Here is a 12,098-nt window from a genome sequence, read left to right as displayed (position 1 = left end):
GTATATATGTACACGTGTGTATATATTCACATATACACGTGTACACACATATAATTGTGCTGTGCGGTGCAGTGGTTGCGTTCTCGTCATGTATACACATGACGAAATGGATTTTTTTTTTCGGAAATTAATTTCACAATTCATGGCTTAACTTATTATGGTAGAGATCTTCTTTGGGATGTGTCTATGCACTGTAAACACATTCGGCTGTATGAGGAACTATAATGAAAAGGGAGAAGTCGACGCCGTTCCTGCGGAATACGGAGGCACACCTGTCAATCGCTGAACCGGCATTCTGTGGAGTACGGGAGAACACGGAGCCGAACTCGGACTTGTACTTGTCTGTGTCAATGCAGGAATAGCTGTCGTAGTCAGTATCGATCACTCCATAGGGAGCGGCGAAAACTGTTGGTAAAAGAAGTTACAAAGAGTCATTGATCAATATCCTATCTCCGGGTTTTACCATATGTAATTATGTACAGTATTAATGCATATAAGTAAGAATATTTTACACATACCAGAAGGAAAATCAATGAGCATATGGGCAGCTGGGAAGTCCTTTGTGGGGTAGATCTTGCCCTTCAGTCTAGAGCACTCAGCGTTGAGGCTGAATCCAGCTATGGTCACCTTAAAGTCATAGTCCGACCAGCCTACTGTTGGGAAACAGATATCTAGGGACTTACAACTGAATATACCATTAATAAACAATAAGTAAAAAAAAAAAAAAAAAAAAAACTTACTTTGCGAAGGTCGAAGTTGTCTTGATTTCCTAATCTTAGTTTTGTGGTTTGTTATATGCCATTCAAAAAATCTAGATTAATTTGTCGAAACTTTAGCTGTGCTTTTAAGAACCATTCTAGCTAAAAGCAAGTTTTATTCTCTAAAGCATTAACATGAATAACCTAGTCGAACGTAACCTGCCACTGCACCCTATATATATAACGAAGCTTGAGAAGCTTTCACGCCACTCAGAGTACAGGATTATCATGAAGACTTCGTTACTGTGCCTCTCGTTGCTGGGGTCGCTGCCGACAAGATCCCTGACTTTGTCGTGCCAGGAAAATGTCCTTCGGTAGACCAGTGAATTCTCTAAGATCAACAGAAACCTAACTATCAAAGAGCAAGTTAATTTCATATAATAAGAAAGTAACCAATTTGAATACACAAATGTATGAGCATATGTGCAGTATATATATATGTGCGTGTGTGGGTGTGTGTACATGTGTATTAAGCGAAAATGTGACTTCATATTTAATTTACAACACTTTCCATAATACATTTTCCTATAAGTACAGTAAACATGGTACGGAATTTCTCTCACAAACAACCCCTGACAACTGATCAAACACTGTCTCCGTAGCAGATATACCTTTGGCAGTTTTCTTTCTCGGTTACAGACCTTTCAGAAATTGTTATAAACAAGTATATATATTTTATTTTCATTGTGTATTAGTCAAATATAAATATGAAAATATATCCACAGATGGAACCATGTTCAACTTCAAGACTACTGGTACTGATCCTAATGGAAATCCAATTACACATAAAAGTCTGGTTCTGCTGAATCCTGTCTGAGAAACTCAACTTTCCGTACTTTGTGCTACAATTTTCCGCGTATTCACAAGGAAAATTTGTATGTAAGTAGGCATGGAATATAATACATACAATATATTTGACTAAAGGTCCAGTTTACCTCTTACAGCCTGGATTGCTGCCTACGTGATTCTGGACACTGACTACGAGAACTTCTCCTGCATCTATAGCTGCCCCGGATACAGTTCCGACTTCGCCATCATCTCCCTCTCGCCAAGTCTCACTGACAGATATCACAGGCGTTGTGAAGCCGCCTTCATGAACATCGGTGTTGACTTCTCTCGGTTCTCAAAGGCAACTCTTGGTAGAAATTATGTGACGTGCACGCACTGTGTATGTATGCCTATCATACATTATGAAATAAACACCATCTTGCATGTTTCCTCTCGTTATTTGAATGGCAAAATTTCAAATATTGATAATGTACATTGTCGAAATCAAGTAATAACACAGTATATTTGTGTATGTGTGCGCCTGTGTACTGTGTATGTGAATGTGTATATATATAGCTAACATACACGTGGGGATGGAATATCTAATTAGGATACCAACCATCATAACATTATATTTCATAGGCCCTTTCGGTTCGTTATGACTAGAACTGTACATGGACGTTTGTTACGTATATATATATATATATATATATATATATATATATATATATATATTTACATGTATATATACACATATATATCTGTGTGTATGTATGTGGCTATTTGTATCCTACATACGAGCTAAGCACAAATACAAACACACCTAGAACAGCGTGTCTTTCCTCAACCATGCTGCATGTTTTGAAATTCCTCGGCTCTCTATTTATAACTTTACCCCCTCCTTTCTTCTAGGGTCCCGCCTCCATCTTCCATGCAAGTATTTCACACCTGGAAGACAAAATGTTCACGTTTTGAAGAAATTATACGTAATTATACTCTACGTAATTTACCTCGAGAGCATGATGAGACTAACTTTAAAGCGACCAGAAAAGTATTTACAAGAGCAAAAGAAAATTATCGATAAGTAATGTTTATTCTCTGTCTACAATGAGTATCTCTGTCGTTTCCTATATATTAATTGTTTATTTTTACAGTAATGATCAGTCCACGCTATACACACATATACATATATATATTTATTTATTTTATTTTCTTAATTTCTTATTCTTTGTTGGTGGTGGTGACTGGAGTTGCAGAGGATGTGCTCTTAAATGTTTTGCAGGTGCCTAAATGAAGACCATATTCTGTGGGGAATTGAAAACTTTCGTCTGCAGGCTGTACGTGGAACGCCAAAGAAACGGGATATTCGGACACCAAAATATTTTACATGCATTCATCTACAAGTCCCTTGCAGATGCACATTATGATCCTATAAATCATATCCAAAAAATCTCGGTGGGTACGGGGTATGTATGTACATCCTTATGTATATATTTATTAATATGAATTTATGGTAAGGCAAACTCTATTCTCCTGGGGAAAATAAATACTCTAAGTTACATTTGTATCTTATTATTGTGCAAATTATCGGTATATGTCTATGCCCTGTAAGCACATTCGGATGAATGAGGAACTACATTGAAAGACGAGAAGTCGACGCCGTTCCTGCGGAAGACGGAGGCACACCTGTCAATCGCTGAACCGGCATTCTGTGGAGTACGGGAGAACACGAAGCCGAACTCGGACTTGTACTTGTCTGTGTCAATGCAGGAATACACGCACGAATAGCTATCGTAGTCAGTCTCGATCACTTCATAGGGAGCGGCGAAAGCTGTTGGGGGAAAAGGGAAAATATAGAGTTGGTCATTATCTATCTATTATTACTATATTATATTTAAGAAGGTATAGCTTTGATGTACATACGAAAGAATTTTGTATACATACCAGAAGGGAAATCAATGAGCATGTGGGCTTTTGGGAAGTCCGTTGTGGGGTAGATCTTGCCCTGCAGTCTGCGGTACTCGTTGTTGGGGGTTAATCCAGCTGTGGTCACCCTAAAGCCATTGTCAGTGTAGTCGTAGTTGGAGTGGATGCAGCGAGTGTATGGTTGGTAGGGGATGTCGATGATCTTCACCTGATACCAACGACCAGCATACTGTTGGAGAACAAATGTTACTGAGACACTTACCACAAACGTGTAATGATCAATTTTGTAAGTGAAAATACCATAGATAGGCATTGCATTGTTAAACAACTTACTCTGCGAAGGTCGAAGTTTTCTTGATTTGCCACTCTGGCACAATTTCCAGGAGCTACGAAATCTGGAATGCCGTCGGCTGCGACAAGAGCCACGAGGGCAGCAGCTACGAGTACCTTCAACATGGTGCCTTGTCGTGTGTGACTCCTGATGGTGAGTTCGGCTCCTTATATCTCGTGACACACGTAAAGCAACGAGGAGGCGGAGCATCGAATTTCTAGAATATCATCGTCTGAATTCGTTTTCTTTTTTTCCCCCTCTCTCTCTCAGATATATAGCTTTTAAGGTCTTATTTTCTATATCATCGACAGGAATATAATTTTGGAACGTGATTTTCTTTTGCGGGATACACCCTCTATATAAAGAGTCCTGACAAGCTCTCACGCCACTCAGACCGCAGGATCATCATGAAGACTTCGTTGCTGTGTCTCGCTCTCGTTGCAGTGGTCGCTGCCGACAAGATCCCTGACTTTGTCGTGCCAGGAAAATGCCCTGCAGTAGACGAGAGAATGCTCTACAATCAACAGAGGCCTAACCATCAGAAGGCAAGTTAATTTACACGTAAAAATTATGGAAGGTATTTTGTGATTACACATCTATATATACATATATATGTATGCATGTATTTGTGTGGGCCTAATTATAATCCTACTTATATATATTATATTTACACATTTGTATGCATATAAATATGCACACATAAATAAATTGATTAATAGATATGAAGCGAAATATATATCCATATTCAATTTGTAAATGGTCCAAACTTCCTAAATTACAGTATGCTGGCACATGGTACGAAATTGCACTCACAAACAACCCATACCAACTGATCAAAAGTTGTGTACGCAACGAATATAGCTATGGTAAGTTTTTATTTATTTTCGTTTAAAATTTATCTTGCCGGTTATAAACTTCTCTCAGGAAATGCCATCGCGCATAAACATAATATATAAGTAAAAATATATCCACAGATGGAAGCAAGTTCAACGTCAGAAGCACTGGTACTGATGCTATTGGAAACGCAATTACACGTAATGGTCAGGTTCTGCCGAATCCTTTCGGAGAACCTCATCTTTCCGTGGACTACGAGGCATGTAAGTATTCACAATCATAATATGTATGTAATTATACATTGAATATGTAAGTTATTGATACAAGGAAATATATATGATTAATGGTACGTTTTCCCTGTTTCCAGCCTGGATGGCTCCCTACGTGATTCTGGACACTGACTACGAGAACTTCTCGTGCATCTATAGCTGCGCCGGCCACAACTTCGGTTATTACACCGACTTCGCCTTCATCTTCTCCCGCTCACCAAGTCTCGCTGATAGATATTACAGGCGTTGTGAAGCCGCCTTCATGAACATCGGTGTTGACCCCTCTCGCTTCACAAAGACAGCTCAGGGTGGATCCTGCTCCAACACTAACTATAGCTCTTGGTAGAAAATTACCAAGGTATAGATCCTTTACAAGGATACTTGTCACGAAATAAAGATTGTGCTACTCCTATTCTCTATTTACTCAAGCCAAATTCCCCAGTAGTGATGAAGGGTATTATCATCCCTGATTAAATCTGGATTTGTGTAAAGCCTTTTGAAGTCTACCTGAGGTAGAAAAGGGAAGACGCTATAGATAAAATAGCAGATCTTTCTTAGGTCACTTTCAAGAGGAAAAATCTTGCGTTTCTCTCTTTGAACAAGAGACCACAGCTTTCTTTAATATATTCGATATTGAAACGCATTTAAAGCATCTGAAAGATTAACAGTCTACCACACACACAATGTATGTGTCTACGAATGCCTTCGTTTATATCTCTATACACGCTCACACACACATATAAAACACTGCCATAATAGAAACAGAATGATACCGTGGCACTTAGAACTCTTGAGATCGACACATCAATCTTTCAAATTATATGTACAAAGATAAAAATGAAAGGGAAAGAGAGAGTGAGAGAAAGAGAGAAAGGGAAAAAGAGAGCAAGCATCTAATCACTTTTGTAAAGAAACACGCTTGAGGAGGAAGGGGGGGAGGGGGGTACATAATTTATTGTTTTATTTCTTTTGTGTGCTCGTGTGTGTGATATATCTTGTCCTGACTGTCGCCCCATCAATCTATCTGCCTGTTTATCCTTCGGTATATCTAATTACCTATGTATATATAAACAACGTAAAAAAATAATCAAGTGCATGCAATGGCACTATAAAGTAAAAAACAATATGAAAATAAGTATATATATACACATAGTAATGATAGTGATAACGCCGAAAAAAATATCCTATGATAAGTAGGCCTCCACGAAAGCTGATGCTGTACCTGTCAACCATGAACATTTATTTTAAATGCCAGATATATATCTAACAATATTTCCAGCACTATGGCTGTTCATGAATGTCAACTAAGAATTCATAAGGTGTATAGGCTAGCCATGTCAGAACAGTGGAAGAGTATTTCTTTTTATTAGGAAGCCATGGGCCCGTAGTTTGGTTAGTTCACTTCTAGCAGGACACACACACACACACACACACACACACACATACACACACACACACACACACAGACGCCCACACGTATATGTGTTTGTCTTCACACGTACACGTACACTTGCATTTACATTTATAGATGAAACATACATTCTCTTCATGTTGGAACATGGTAAGAAATTGCTCTAACAAACAACCTCTACAGTGTGTCCGCTATGAATATACTTTTCAGAAATACTATGTAACCGATGAATACCTATTGTTTTTCCCATGCAGAAATCAAATATGTACATGAAAATATATCCACAGTGGAACCAAGTTCAACGTAAAGGAAAGGAAATTACATGTAAGGGTCAGTTTCTGTCGAATCCTTTCTGAGAACCTTATCTTTCCGTGGACAACGAAGGAAATTTTATATATAAGTAGACATCGAGATTCGTTTCCTTTTTACTTGAATGTAGATCTGATATGTATACAGTAATAACTGTATACATCTCTCTCCTTCTATCTCTCCCCCATCCTCTCTCTGTATATATATATATATATATATATATATATATATATATATATATATATATAGTGTGTATACGTTAATGTGTGTAAATCTAGCTAAGATATAGATGGGGCCGGAATATGAAGTTAAGATACCAAACATCTTATATTTTATAGGCACTTTCAGTTCGTTAATACTAGATTTGTACATGGATGTTTGATGCTTTTATGTATATATATATATATATATATATATATATATATATATATATGTGTGTGTGTGTGTGTGGGTGTGTGTGTGTGTGTGTGTGTGTGTGTGTGTGTGTGTATGTGTGTGTGTGTATGTACTGTTTATGTGTGTATGTGGCTATGTGTAGTGTGTTGTATCCTGTATACGAGCTAAGGACAAACGCAAACGCACCTAGAACTACTTGCCTTACTCATTCACGCTGCGAGAATTCCATTTAGACCTGCATGTTTTTTTTTATTACTATAACTCTACAGCAGTAGTCAGAGACCCTCGTATACATAAATTTTTTCGGTTTTCTGCTCCTTTATTCTAGAGACACCCACTTTCCACACTATTATCTCACACTTGGGAAATATACAAACAAAATGTTAGCGTTTAAAGGAATTAGTGTCTATTTGTTCTACGTAATTTACCTCGAGAGTATGATGTTAAAGGGACGATAAAAGTATCAGCAGGAAAAAAAGAAAATTCTCGATATTAATTTATGGTCTTTTTAATGAGTATATAATTTCTTATTCGTTTGTTTGTTTGTATAGTATTGATCAGTTCATCACACACATATTCATATATCTATATAGATTTTTTTTTTTATTTTCTTTATTATATCTTATTATATTTTTTTTTGTGGTGGTGGATTATGATCATATAAATGGTTTCCGAAAAAAATCGGTGGGTAAGTGAGTTAATGAAGTTATGAAGCTACTAATAAGCCCTATTAGCATGGTAGAATCATTAGTCCATTATTATCTATAATGGACTGATGATAGCAACAAATTTAGCTGCCCACCAAGTCAGGTCCATTGTTCCTCAGTAGCATATATACAACATACACACACATATATGTGTGTGCATGTGAGTATATGTATTTTTTATGTAGAGAAACATACATACACATATATTTATATTTATATTCATATATATTTATATTTGTATATATTTATCTATATTCTGTCTATATACATATAAAGCATATATACACATGTATATAAGCATATGTGTTTATATATATATATATATATATATATATATATATCAGTATCAATACGATCCACACAATTATTTTAATGTGCAGATATGGTATGGCAAAGTTTCTATCCTTTTTGGGAAAATTAAATGCTCTAAGTCACATTTGTATCTAATTATTGTGCAATTTTTTTTGTTTATATGTCTATGCCCTGTAAATACATTCGGCTGTATGAGGAACTACATTGAAAGACGAGAAGTCGACGCCATTTCTGCGGAATACGGAGGCACACCTGTCGATCGCTAGACCAGAATTCTGTGGAGTACGGGAGAACACGAAGCCGAACTCGGATTTGTACTTGTCTGTGTCAATGCAGGAATACACGCAGGAATAGTTCTCGTAGTCAGTCTCAATCACTTCATAGGGAGCGGCGAAAGCTATTGGGGAAAAATGAAAAATATATCGTTAGTATATATCTGTAGATTCTACTATATTCAAGAAGGTATAGCTTTACTGTACACAAGAAAGTAGACGTACCAGTAGGGAAATCAATAAGCATGTGGGCAGCTGGAAAATCCTTTGTGGGGTGGATCTTGCCCTGCAGTCTCAGGTACTCGTTGTTGGGGCTGAATCCAGCTGTGGTCACCTTAAAGCCGTAGTCAGAGTCAGAGTAGTCGTAGTTGGAGTGGATGCAGCGAGTGTATGGTTGGTAGGGGTTGTCGATGATCTGGATCTGATACCAGCGACCAGCATACTGTTGGGGATCAAATTACTGAGACACTTCCCACAATCGTGTAGGGATCAATTTGCAAATGAGGGTACTATTATCAAGCGCTACATTGCAAAGCAACTTACTCTGCGAAGGTCGAAGTTGTCTTGATTTGCCACTTTGGCACAGTTTCCAGGGGCTACGAAATCTGGGATGCCGTCGGCTGCGACAAGAGCCACGAGGGCAGCAGCTACCAGTGCCTTCAACATGGTGACGTGTGTGACTCCTTATGGTGAGTCCGGCACCTTATATCTCATGTCATGCGTAAAGCAGCGAAGGGGGCGGAGTCATCGTTTGATTTTTATTTATTTCTTTTCTTTTCTTTTATATTATATATATTATATATATTATATATATTATATATATATAGCTATGTTTATTAAGATAATTTAACCTACAACTAATCTTAAATATTTCATCGACTTGAATAACATTTTGGAACGTGACATTCCTCTGCGGGATACACCCTCTATATAAAGACTCCTGATAAGCTCTCACGCCACTCAGACCGCAGGATCATCATGAAGACTTCGTTGCTGTGTCTCGCTCTCGTTGCAGTGGTCGCTGCCGACAAGATCCCTGACTTTGTCGTGCCAGGAAAATGCCCTGCGGTAGACGAGAGAATGCTCTACAATCAACAGAGGCCTAACCATCAGAAGGCAAGTTAATTTACAAGTAAAAATTATGTAAGAAAGTTAGTAGTTACACATGCATATATACATATGTATGTGTGTATATGTATGTGGGCCTACATATAAATCCACTTATATGTATATGTACACATATTTGTATGTGTAATATATATACATATATATATATATATATAATTGGTTGATAGATATGAAGCAAAATGTATATTCATATTAAATTTACAACAATTCCTATAGTCCAGATTTGCTAAATTACAGTATGCTGGCACATGGTACGAAATTGCACTCACAAACAACCCATACCAACTGATCAAGAAGTGTGTCCGCAATGAATATACCTATGGTAAGTTTTTAGTTGATTTTCGTTTGTGTAAGATTTTTTTTCCTTAATGCAGTTTATAGACTTCTCATAGAAAAAATGATCGCATAGAGGGCATAATATGTAAGTAAAAATATATCCACAGATGGAAGCAAGTTCAACGTCAGGACCACTGGTACTGATGCTTATGGAAACGCAATTACACGTAATGGTCAAGTTCTTCCGAATCCTTTCGGAGAACCTCATCTTTCCGTGGACTATGAAGCATGTAAGCATTCACAATAATGTTCTGTACGTAAGTAGACATGAAATAAGTTATTCATACAAGAGGAATATATTATATGATAAACGGTACATTTTCCCTGTTTCCAGCGTGGATGGCTCCCTATGTGATTCTGGACACTGACTACGAGAACTTCTCGTGCATCTATAGCTGCGCCGGCCACAACTTCGGCTATTACACCGACTTCGCCTTCATCTTCTCCCGCTCACCAAGTCTCGCTGATAGATATTACAGGCGTTGTGAAGCCGCCTTCATGAACATCGGTGTTGACCCCTCTCGCTTCACAAAGACAGCTCAGGGTGGATCCTGCTCCAACACTAACTATAGCTCTTGGTAGAGAATGATTAAGGTATAGAGCCTTGATATGGATGCTTGTCATAAAATAAAGATTGAACTACTCGTATTCTGTCTTATTCAAGTCAAATTCCCGAATAGTGATGGGCATTGTTAGCCCTGATTAAATCTGGATTTATGTAAATCATGTTGAAGTCTGAGATAGAAAATGGGACGAAGCAATAGAGCTTGCGTAGTTCACGTACAGGAGAAAAACTGCGGACTGTTTACTTGTCCCCTTCCCGCAATGGGGGATGGGATAATTTCATTCATGAAGATACAAATAAGCTATTTTAGCCATGATTTGACATACCCAGAATAGTGTGATAGTAGCAACATGCTTGGCTACTTACCACGTCAAGTCCCAAGATTTTCAGCAGCATATATGCATGTCTATGTATGTATGTATTTATATATGTATGTATATAAATAATTATATACATATATAAACATGTCTACACTCACATTTATATATAATCTGATATATGGGGGTGTGGGAGTTTTATTCGACAAAGATTAACACTTACCACTTGAAATACAGTACCCTATCTGTCTAGCCGTGTATATTTTGTTCATGTGGCTACAAACAAAAATAATATGAAACCTGATATTAATCTTATATCCCTCTTACTAACAGGTGGTTCCTCTATTTTGTATTATTTTGTAATTTGTATAATCTATGGAACTTAATATTAATTTTCATAATTTTATATGGTTTCATGTCGGAATGTTTTGATACTTGCAATAAATATTTCTAGTTTCGCTTTTGAATTTTGCTTTTCACCTTTTTATATATCTGTATTTGTAAAATATACATGCTTTTAATTTGGTGTTATATGAATGTATATGTATGCATATATGTGTGTATGTATGTATTAAGACATGTTTTTGTGTTTCATTGAACTAGAGACCACAGCTTTCTATAACATCTCCGATATTGAAACGTACCTGAAGCATCTGAAAGAGTAATAGCATCTACTACTACTACTACACACACACACACACACACACACACACACACACAAGTAAGTGTGTCTACGTATGTCTACGTCTATATATCTATTAACACACGCACACTTATATATAAAACACTGCCATTATAGAAACAGAATAAAACCGTGATAGTTGGATCTCTTGATGGGTTCGACATATCATGAAAGAGAAAAGAGAGAGGGAAAGAAAGGGAAAGGGAAAGAGAGAAAGGGAAAGAAACAGAAAGAATACTGCTTCACAAATCTCGAAGTCTAATCACTTTCGTAGTGAAACATTTAGGCATGCTTCGGATTTTATGGTTTTATTTCTGCGTGTCCGTGCGTGCGTTATGTGTTATCGGTCTACCTATTTGTCGCTAAATCTATCTATCTGTCTGTTTTTCCTTCTGTAAATCTGTCTATGTCTATACGAACGTAAAAAGGAAAGAAAGTACATGCCGTGACATTTTGAAGCGAAAAGTAATATGAAAATAAGTATATATAGTAACGATAATCATAAAGCTTAAACAAATTATGTAATAAGTAGGCCTCTAAGAAAGCTGAGGCTACATCTGCCGACCCTAAACATTTCTTTTAAAAGCCAGATATATATGTCTAGCAATATTTCCAGTACTATGGCTGTTCATGAAAGTCAACTAGGAAACGGGAACTATAGAATTATAGAATTATAGTGTATAAAACGGTGAAAGAGCAGTTTTATGATTAGGAAGTCATGGGCCCATAGTTTGCTCTGTTCACTTATCGCCCGACGTACACGCACACCCATAAATG

The 12,098-nt window shown here is 37.2% G+C and overlaps 6 protein-coding genes and 1 pseudogene across 6 annotated transcripts in view; 4 read left to right on the top strand and 3 right to left on the bottom strand.

Annotated features, from left to right (window-relative positions):
* The window catches only part of LOC125031483 (crustacyanin-C1 subunit-like), a 17,831-nt gene extending 12,535 nt beyond the window's left edge, over window positions 1-5,296 (top strand). Inside the window, exon 5 of the mRNA XM_047622294.1 lies at window positions 5,241-5,296. The gene's annotated coding sequence lies outside the window, so the exon portion shown is untranslated. The remainder of the gene's footprint in view (window positions 1-5,240) is intronic.
* On the bottom strand, window positions 185-855 carry LOC125031562 (crustacyanin-A2 subunit-like). The gene is made up of 3 exons (XM_047622443.1): window positions 843-855; window positions 519-653; window positions 185-405 (listed from the first exon to the last, which is right to left on the bottom strand). The coding sequence occupies exons 1-3, from the start codon at window positions 853-855 to the stop codon at window positions 185-187; spliced, it is 369 nt and encodes a 122-aa protein (XP_047478399.1).
* LOC125031560 lies at window positions 987-2,961 on the top strand (annotated as a pseudogene).
* LOC125031487 (crustacyanin-A2 subunit-like) lies at window positions 3,083-3,945 on the bottom strand. Its single transcript, XM_047622298.1, has 3 exons — window positions 3,786-3,945; window positions 3,471-3,681; window positions 3,083-3,357 (listed from the first exon to the last, which is right to left on the bottom strand). Exons 1-3 carry the CDS (start codon window positions 3,906-3,908, stop codon window positions 3,125-3,127), a joined length of 567 nt encoding a protein of 188 aa, XP_047478254.1. The 5' UTR covers window positions 3,909-3,945; the 3' UTR covers window positions 3,083-3,124.
* LOC125031485 (crustacyanin-C1 subunit-like) lies at window positions 4,176-5,296 on the top strand. Its single transcript, XM_047622296.1, has 4 exons — window positions 4,176-4,328; window positions 4,565-4,649; window positions 4,758-4,880; window positions 4,985-5,296. The coding sequence occupies exons 1-4, from the start codon at window positions 4,191-4,193 to the stop codon at window positions 5,230-5,232; spliced, it is 594 nt and encodes a 197-aa protein (XP_047478252.1). The 5' UTR covers window positions 4,176-4,190; the 3' UTR covers window positions 5,233-5,296.
* A 2,844-nt stretch (window positions 5,297-8,140) lies between these two features.
* LOC125031806 (crustacyanin-A2 subunit-like) lies at window positions 8,141-8,966 on the bottom strand. The gene is made up of 3 exons (XM_047622766.1): window positions 8,837-8,966; window positions 8,519-8,735; window positions 8,141-8,418 (listed from the first exon to the last, which is right to left on the bottom strand). Exons 1-3 carry the CDS (start codon window positions 8,957-8,959, stop codon window positions 8,186-8,188), a joined length of 573 nt encoding a protein of 190 aa, XP_047478722.1. The 5' UTR covers window positions 8,960-8,966; the 3' UTR covers window positions 8,141-8,185.
* A 278-nt stretch (window positions 8,967-9,244) lies between these two features.
* On the top strand, window positions 9,245-10,403 carry LOC125031776 (crustacyanin-C1 subunit-like). The gene is made up of 4 exons (XM_047622718.1): window positions 9,245-9,409; window positions 9,659-9,743; window positions 9,865-9,987; window positions 10,092-10,403. The coding sequence occupies exons 1-4, from the start codon at window positions 9,272-9,274 to the stop codon at window positions 10,337-10,339; spliced, it is 594 nt and encodes a 197-aa protein (XP_047478674.1). The 5' UTR covers window positions 9,245-9,271; the 3' UTR covers window positions 10,340-10,403.
* Window positions 10,404-12,098: the final 1,695 nt, after the last annotated feature.

This window comes from Penaeus chinensis, chromosome 13 (assembly GCF_019202785.1).
Source record: "Penaeus chinensis breed Huanghai No. 1 chromosome 13, ASM1920278v2, whole genome shotgun sequence".
Classification (NCBI taxonomy): domain Eukaryota; kingdom Metazoa; phylum Arthropoda; class Malacostraca; order Decapoda; family Penaeidae; genus Penaeus; species Penaeus chinensis.
This window is presented reverse-complemented; position numbering and strand designations above follow the sequence as displayed.

Excerpts from the sequence above, each read along its gene's own strand:
- LOC125031562 (XM_047622443.1), bottom strand. Across the intron at positions 406-518 it reads GCTCATTGATTTTCCTTCTG|TTTTCGCCGCTCCCTATGGA; the intron begins GTATGTGTAAAA and ends TTTTACCAACAG.
- LOC125031487 (XM_047622298.1), bottom strand. The coding sequence starts at position 3,908 with ATGTTGAAGGTACTCGTAGCTGCTGCCCTCGTGGCTCTTGTCGCAGCC. Across the intron at positions 3,682-3,785 it reads AAAACTTCGACCTTCGCAGA|TATGCTGGTCGTTGGTATCA; the intron begins GTAAGTTGTTTA and ends GTTCTCCAACAG. Across the intron at positions 3,358-3,470 it reads GCTCATTGATTTCCCTTCTG|CTTTCGCCGCTCCCTATGAA; the intron begins GTATGTATACAA and ends TTCCCCCAACAG.
- LOC125031485 (XM_047622296.1), top strand. The coding sequence starts at position 4,191 with ATGAAGACTTCGTTGCTGTGTCTCGCTCTCGTTGCAGTGGTCGCTGCC. Across the intron at positions 4,329-4,564 it reads AGAGGCCTAACCATCAGAAG|TATGCTGGCACATGGTACGA; the intron begins GCAAGTTAATTT and ends CCTAAATTACAG. Across the intron at positions 4,650-4,757 it reads ACGCAACGAATATAGCTATG|ATGGAAGCAAGTTCAACGTC; the intron begins GTAAGTTTTTAT and ends ATATATCCACAG.
- LOC125031806 (XM_047622766.1), bottom strand. The coding sequence starts at position 8,959 with ATGTTGAAGGCACTGGTAGCTGCTGCCCTCGTGGCTCTTGTCGCAGCC. Across the intron at positions 8,736-8,836 it reads ACAACTTCGACCTTCGCAGA|TATGCTGGTCGCTGGTATCA; the intron begins GTAAGTTGCTTT and ends GATCCCCAACAG. Across the intron at positions 8,419-8,518 it reads GCTTATTGATTTCCCTACTG|CTTTCGCCGCTCCCTATGAA; the intron begins GTACGTCTACTT and ends TTTCCCCAATAG.
- LOC125031776 (XM_047622718.1), top strand. The coding sequence starts at position 9,272 with ATGAAGACTTCGTTGCTGTGTCTCGCTCTCGTTGCAGTGGTCGCTGCC. Across the intron at positions 9,744-9,864 it reads CCGCAATGAATATACCTATG|ATGGAAGCAAGTTCAACGTC; the intron begins GTAAGTTTTTAG and ends ATATATCCACAG. Across the intron at positions 9,988-10,091 it reads TTCCGTGGACTATGAAGCAT|CGTGGATGGCTCCCTATGTG; the intron begins GTAAGCATTCAC and ends CCCTGTTTCCAG.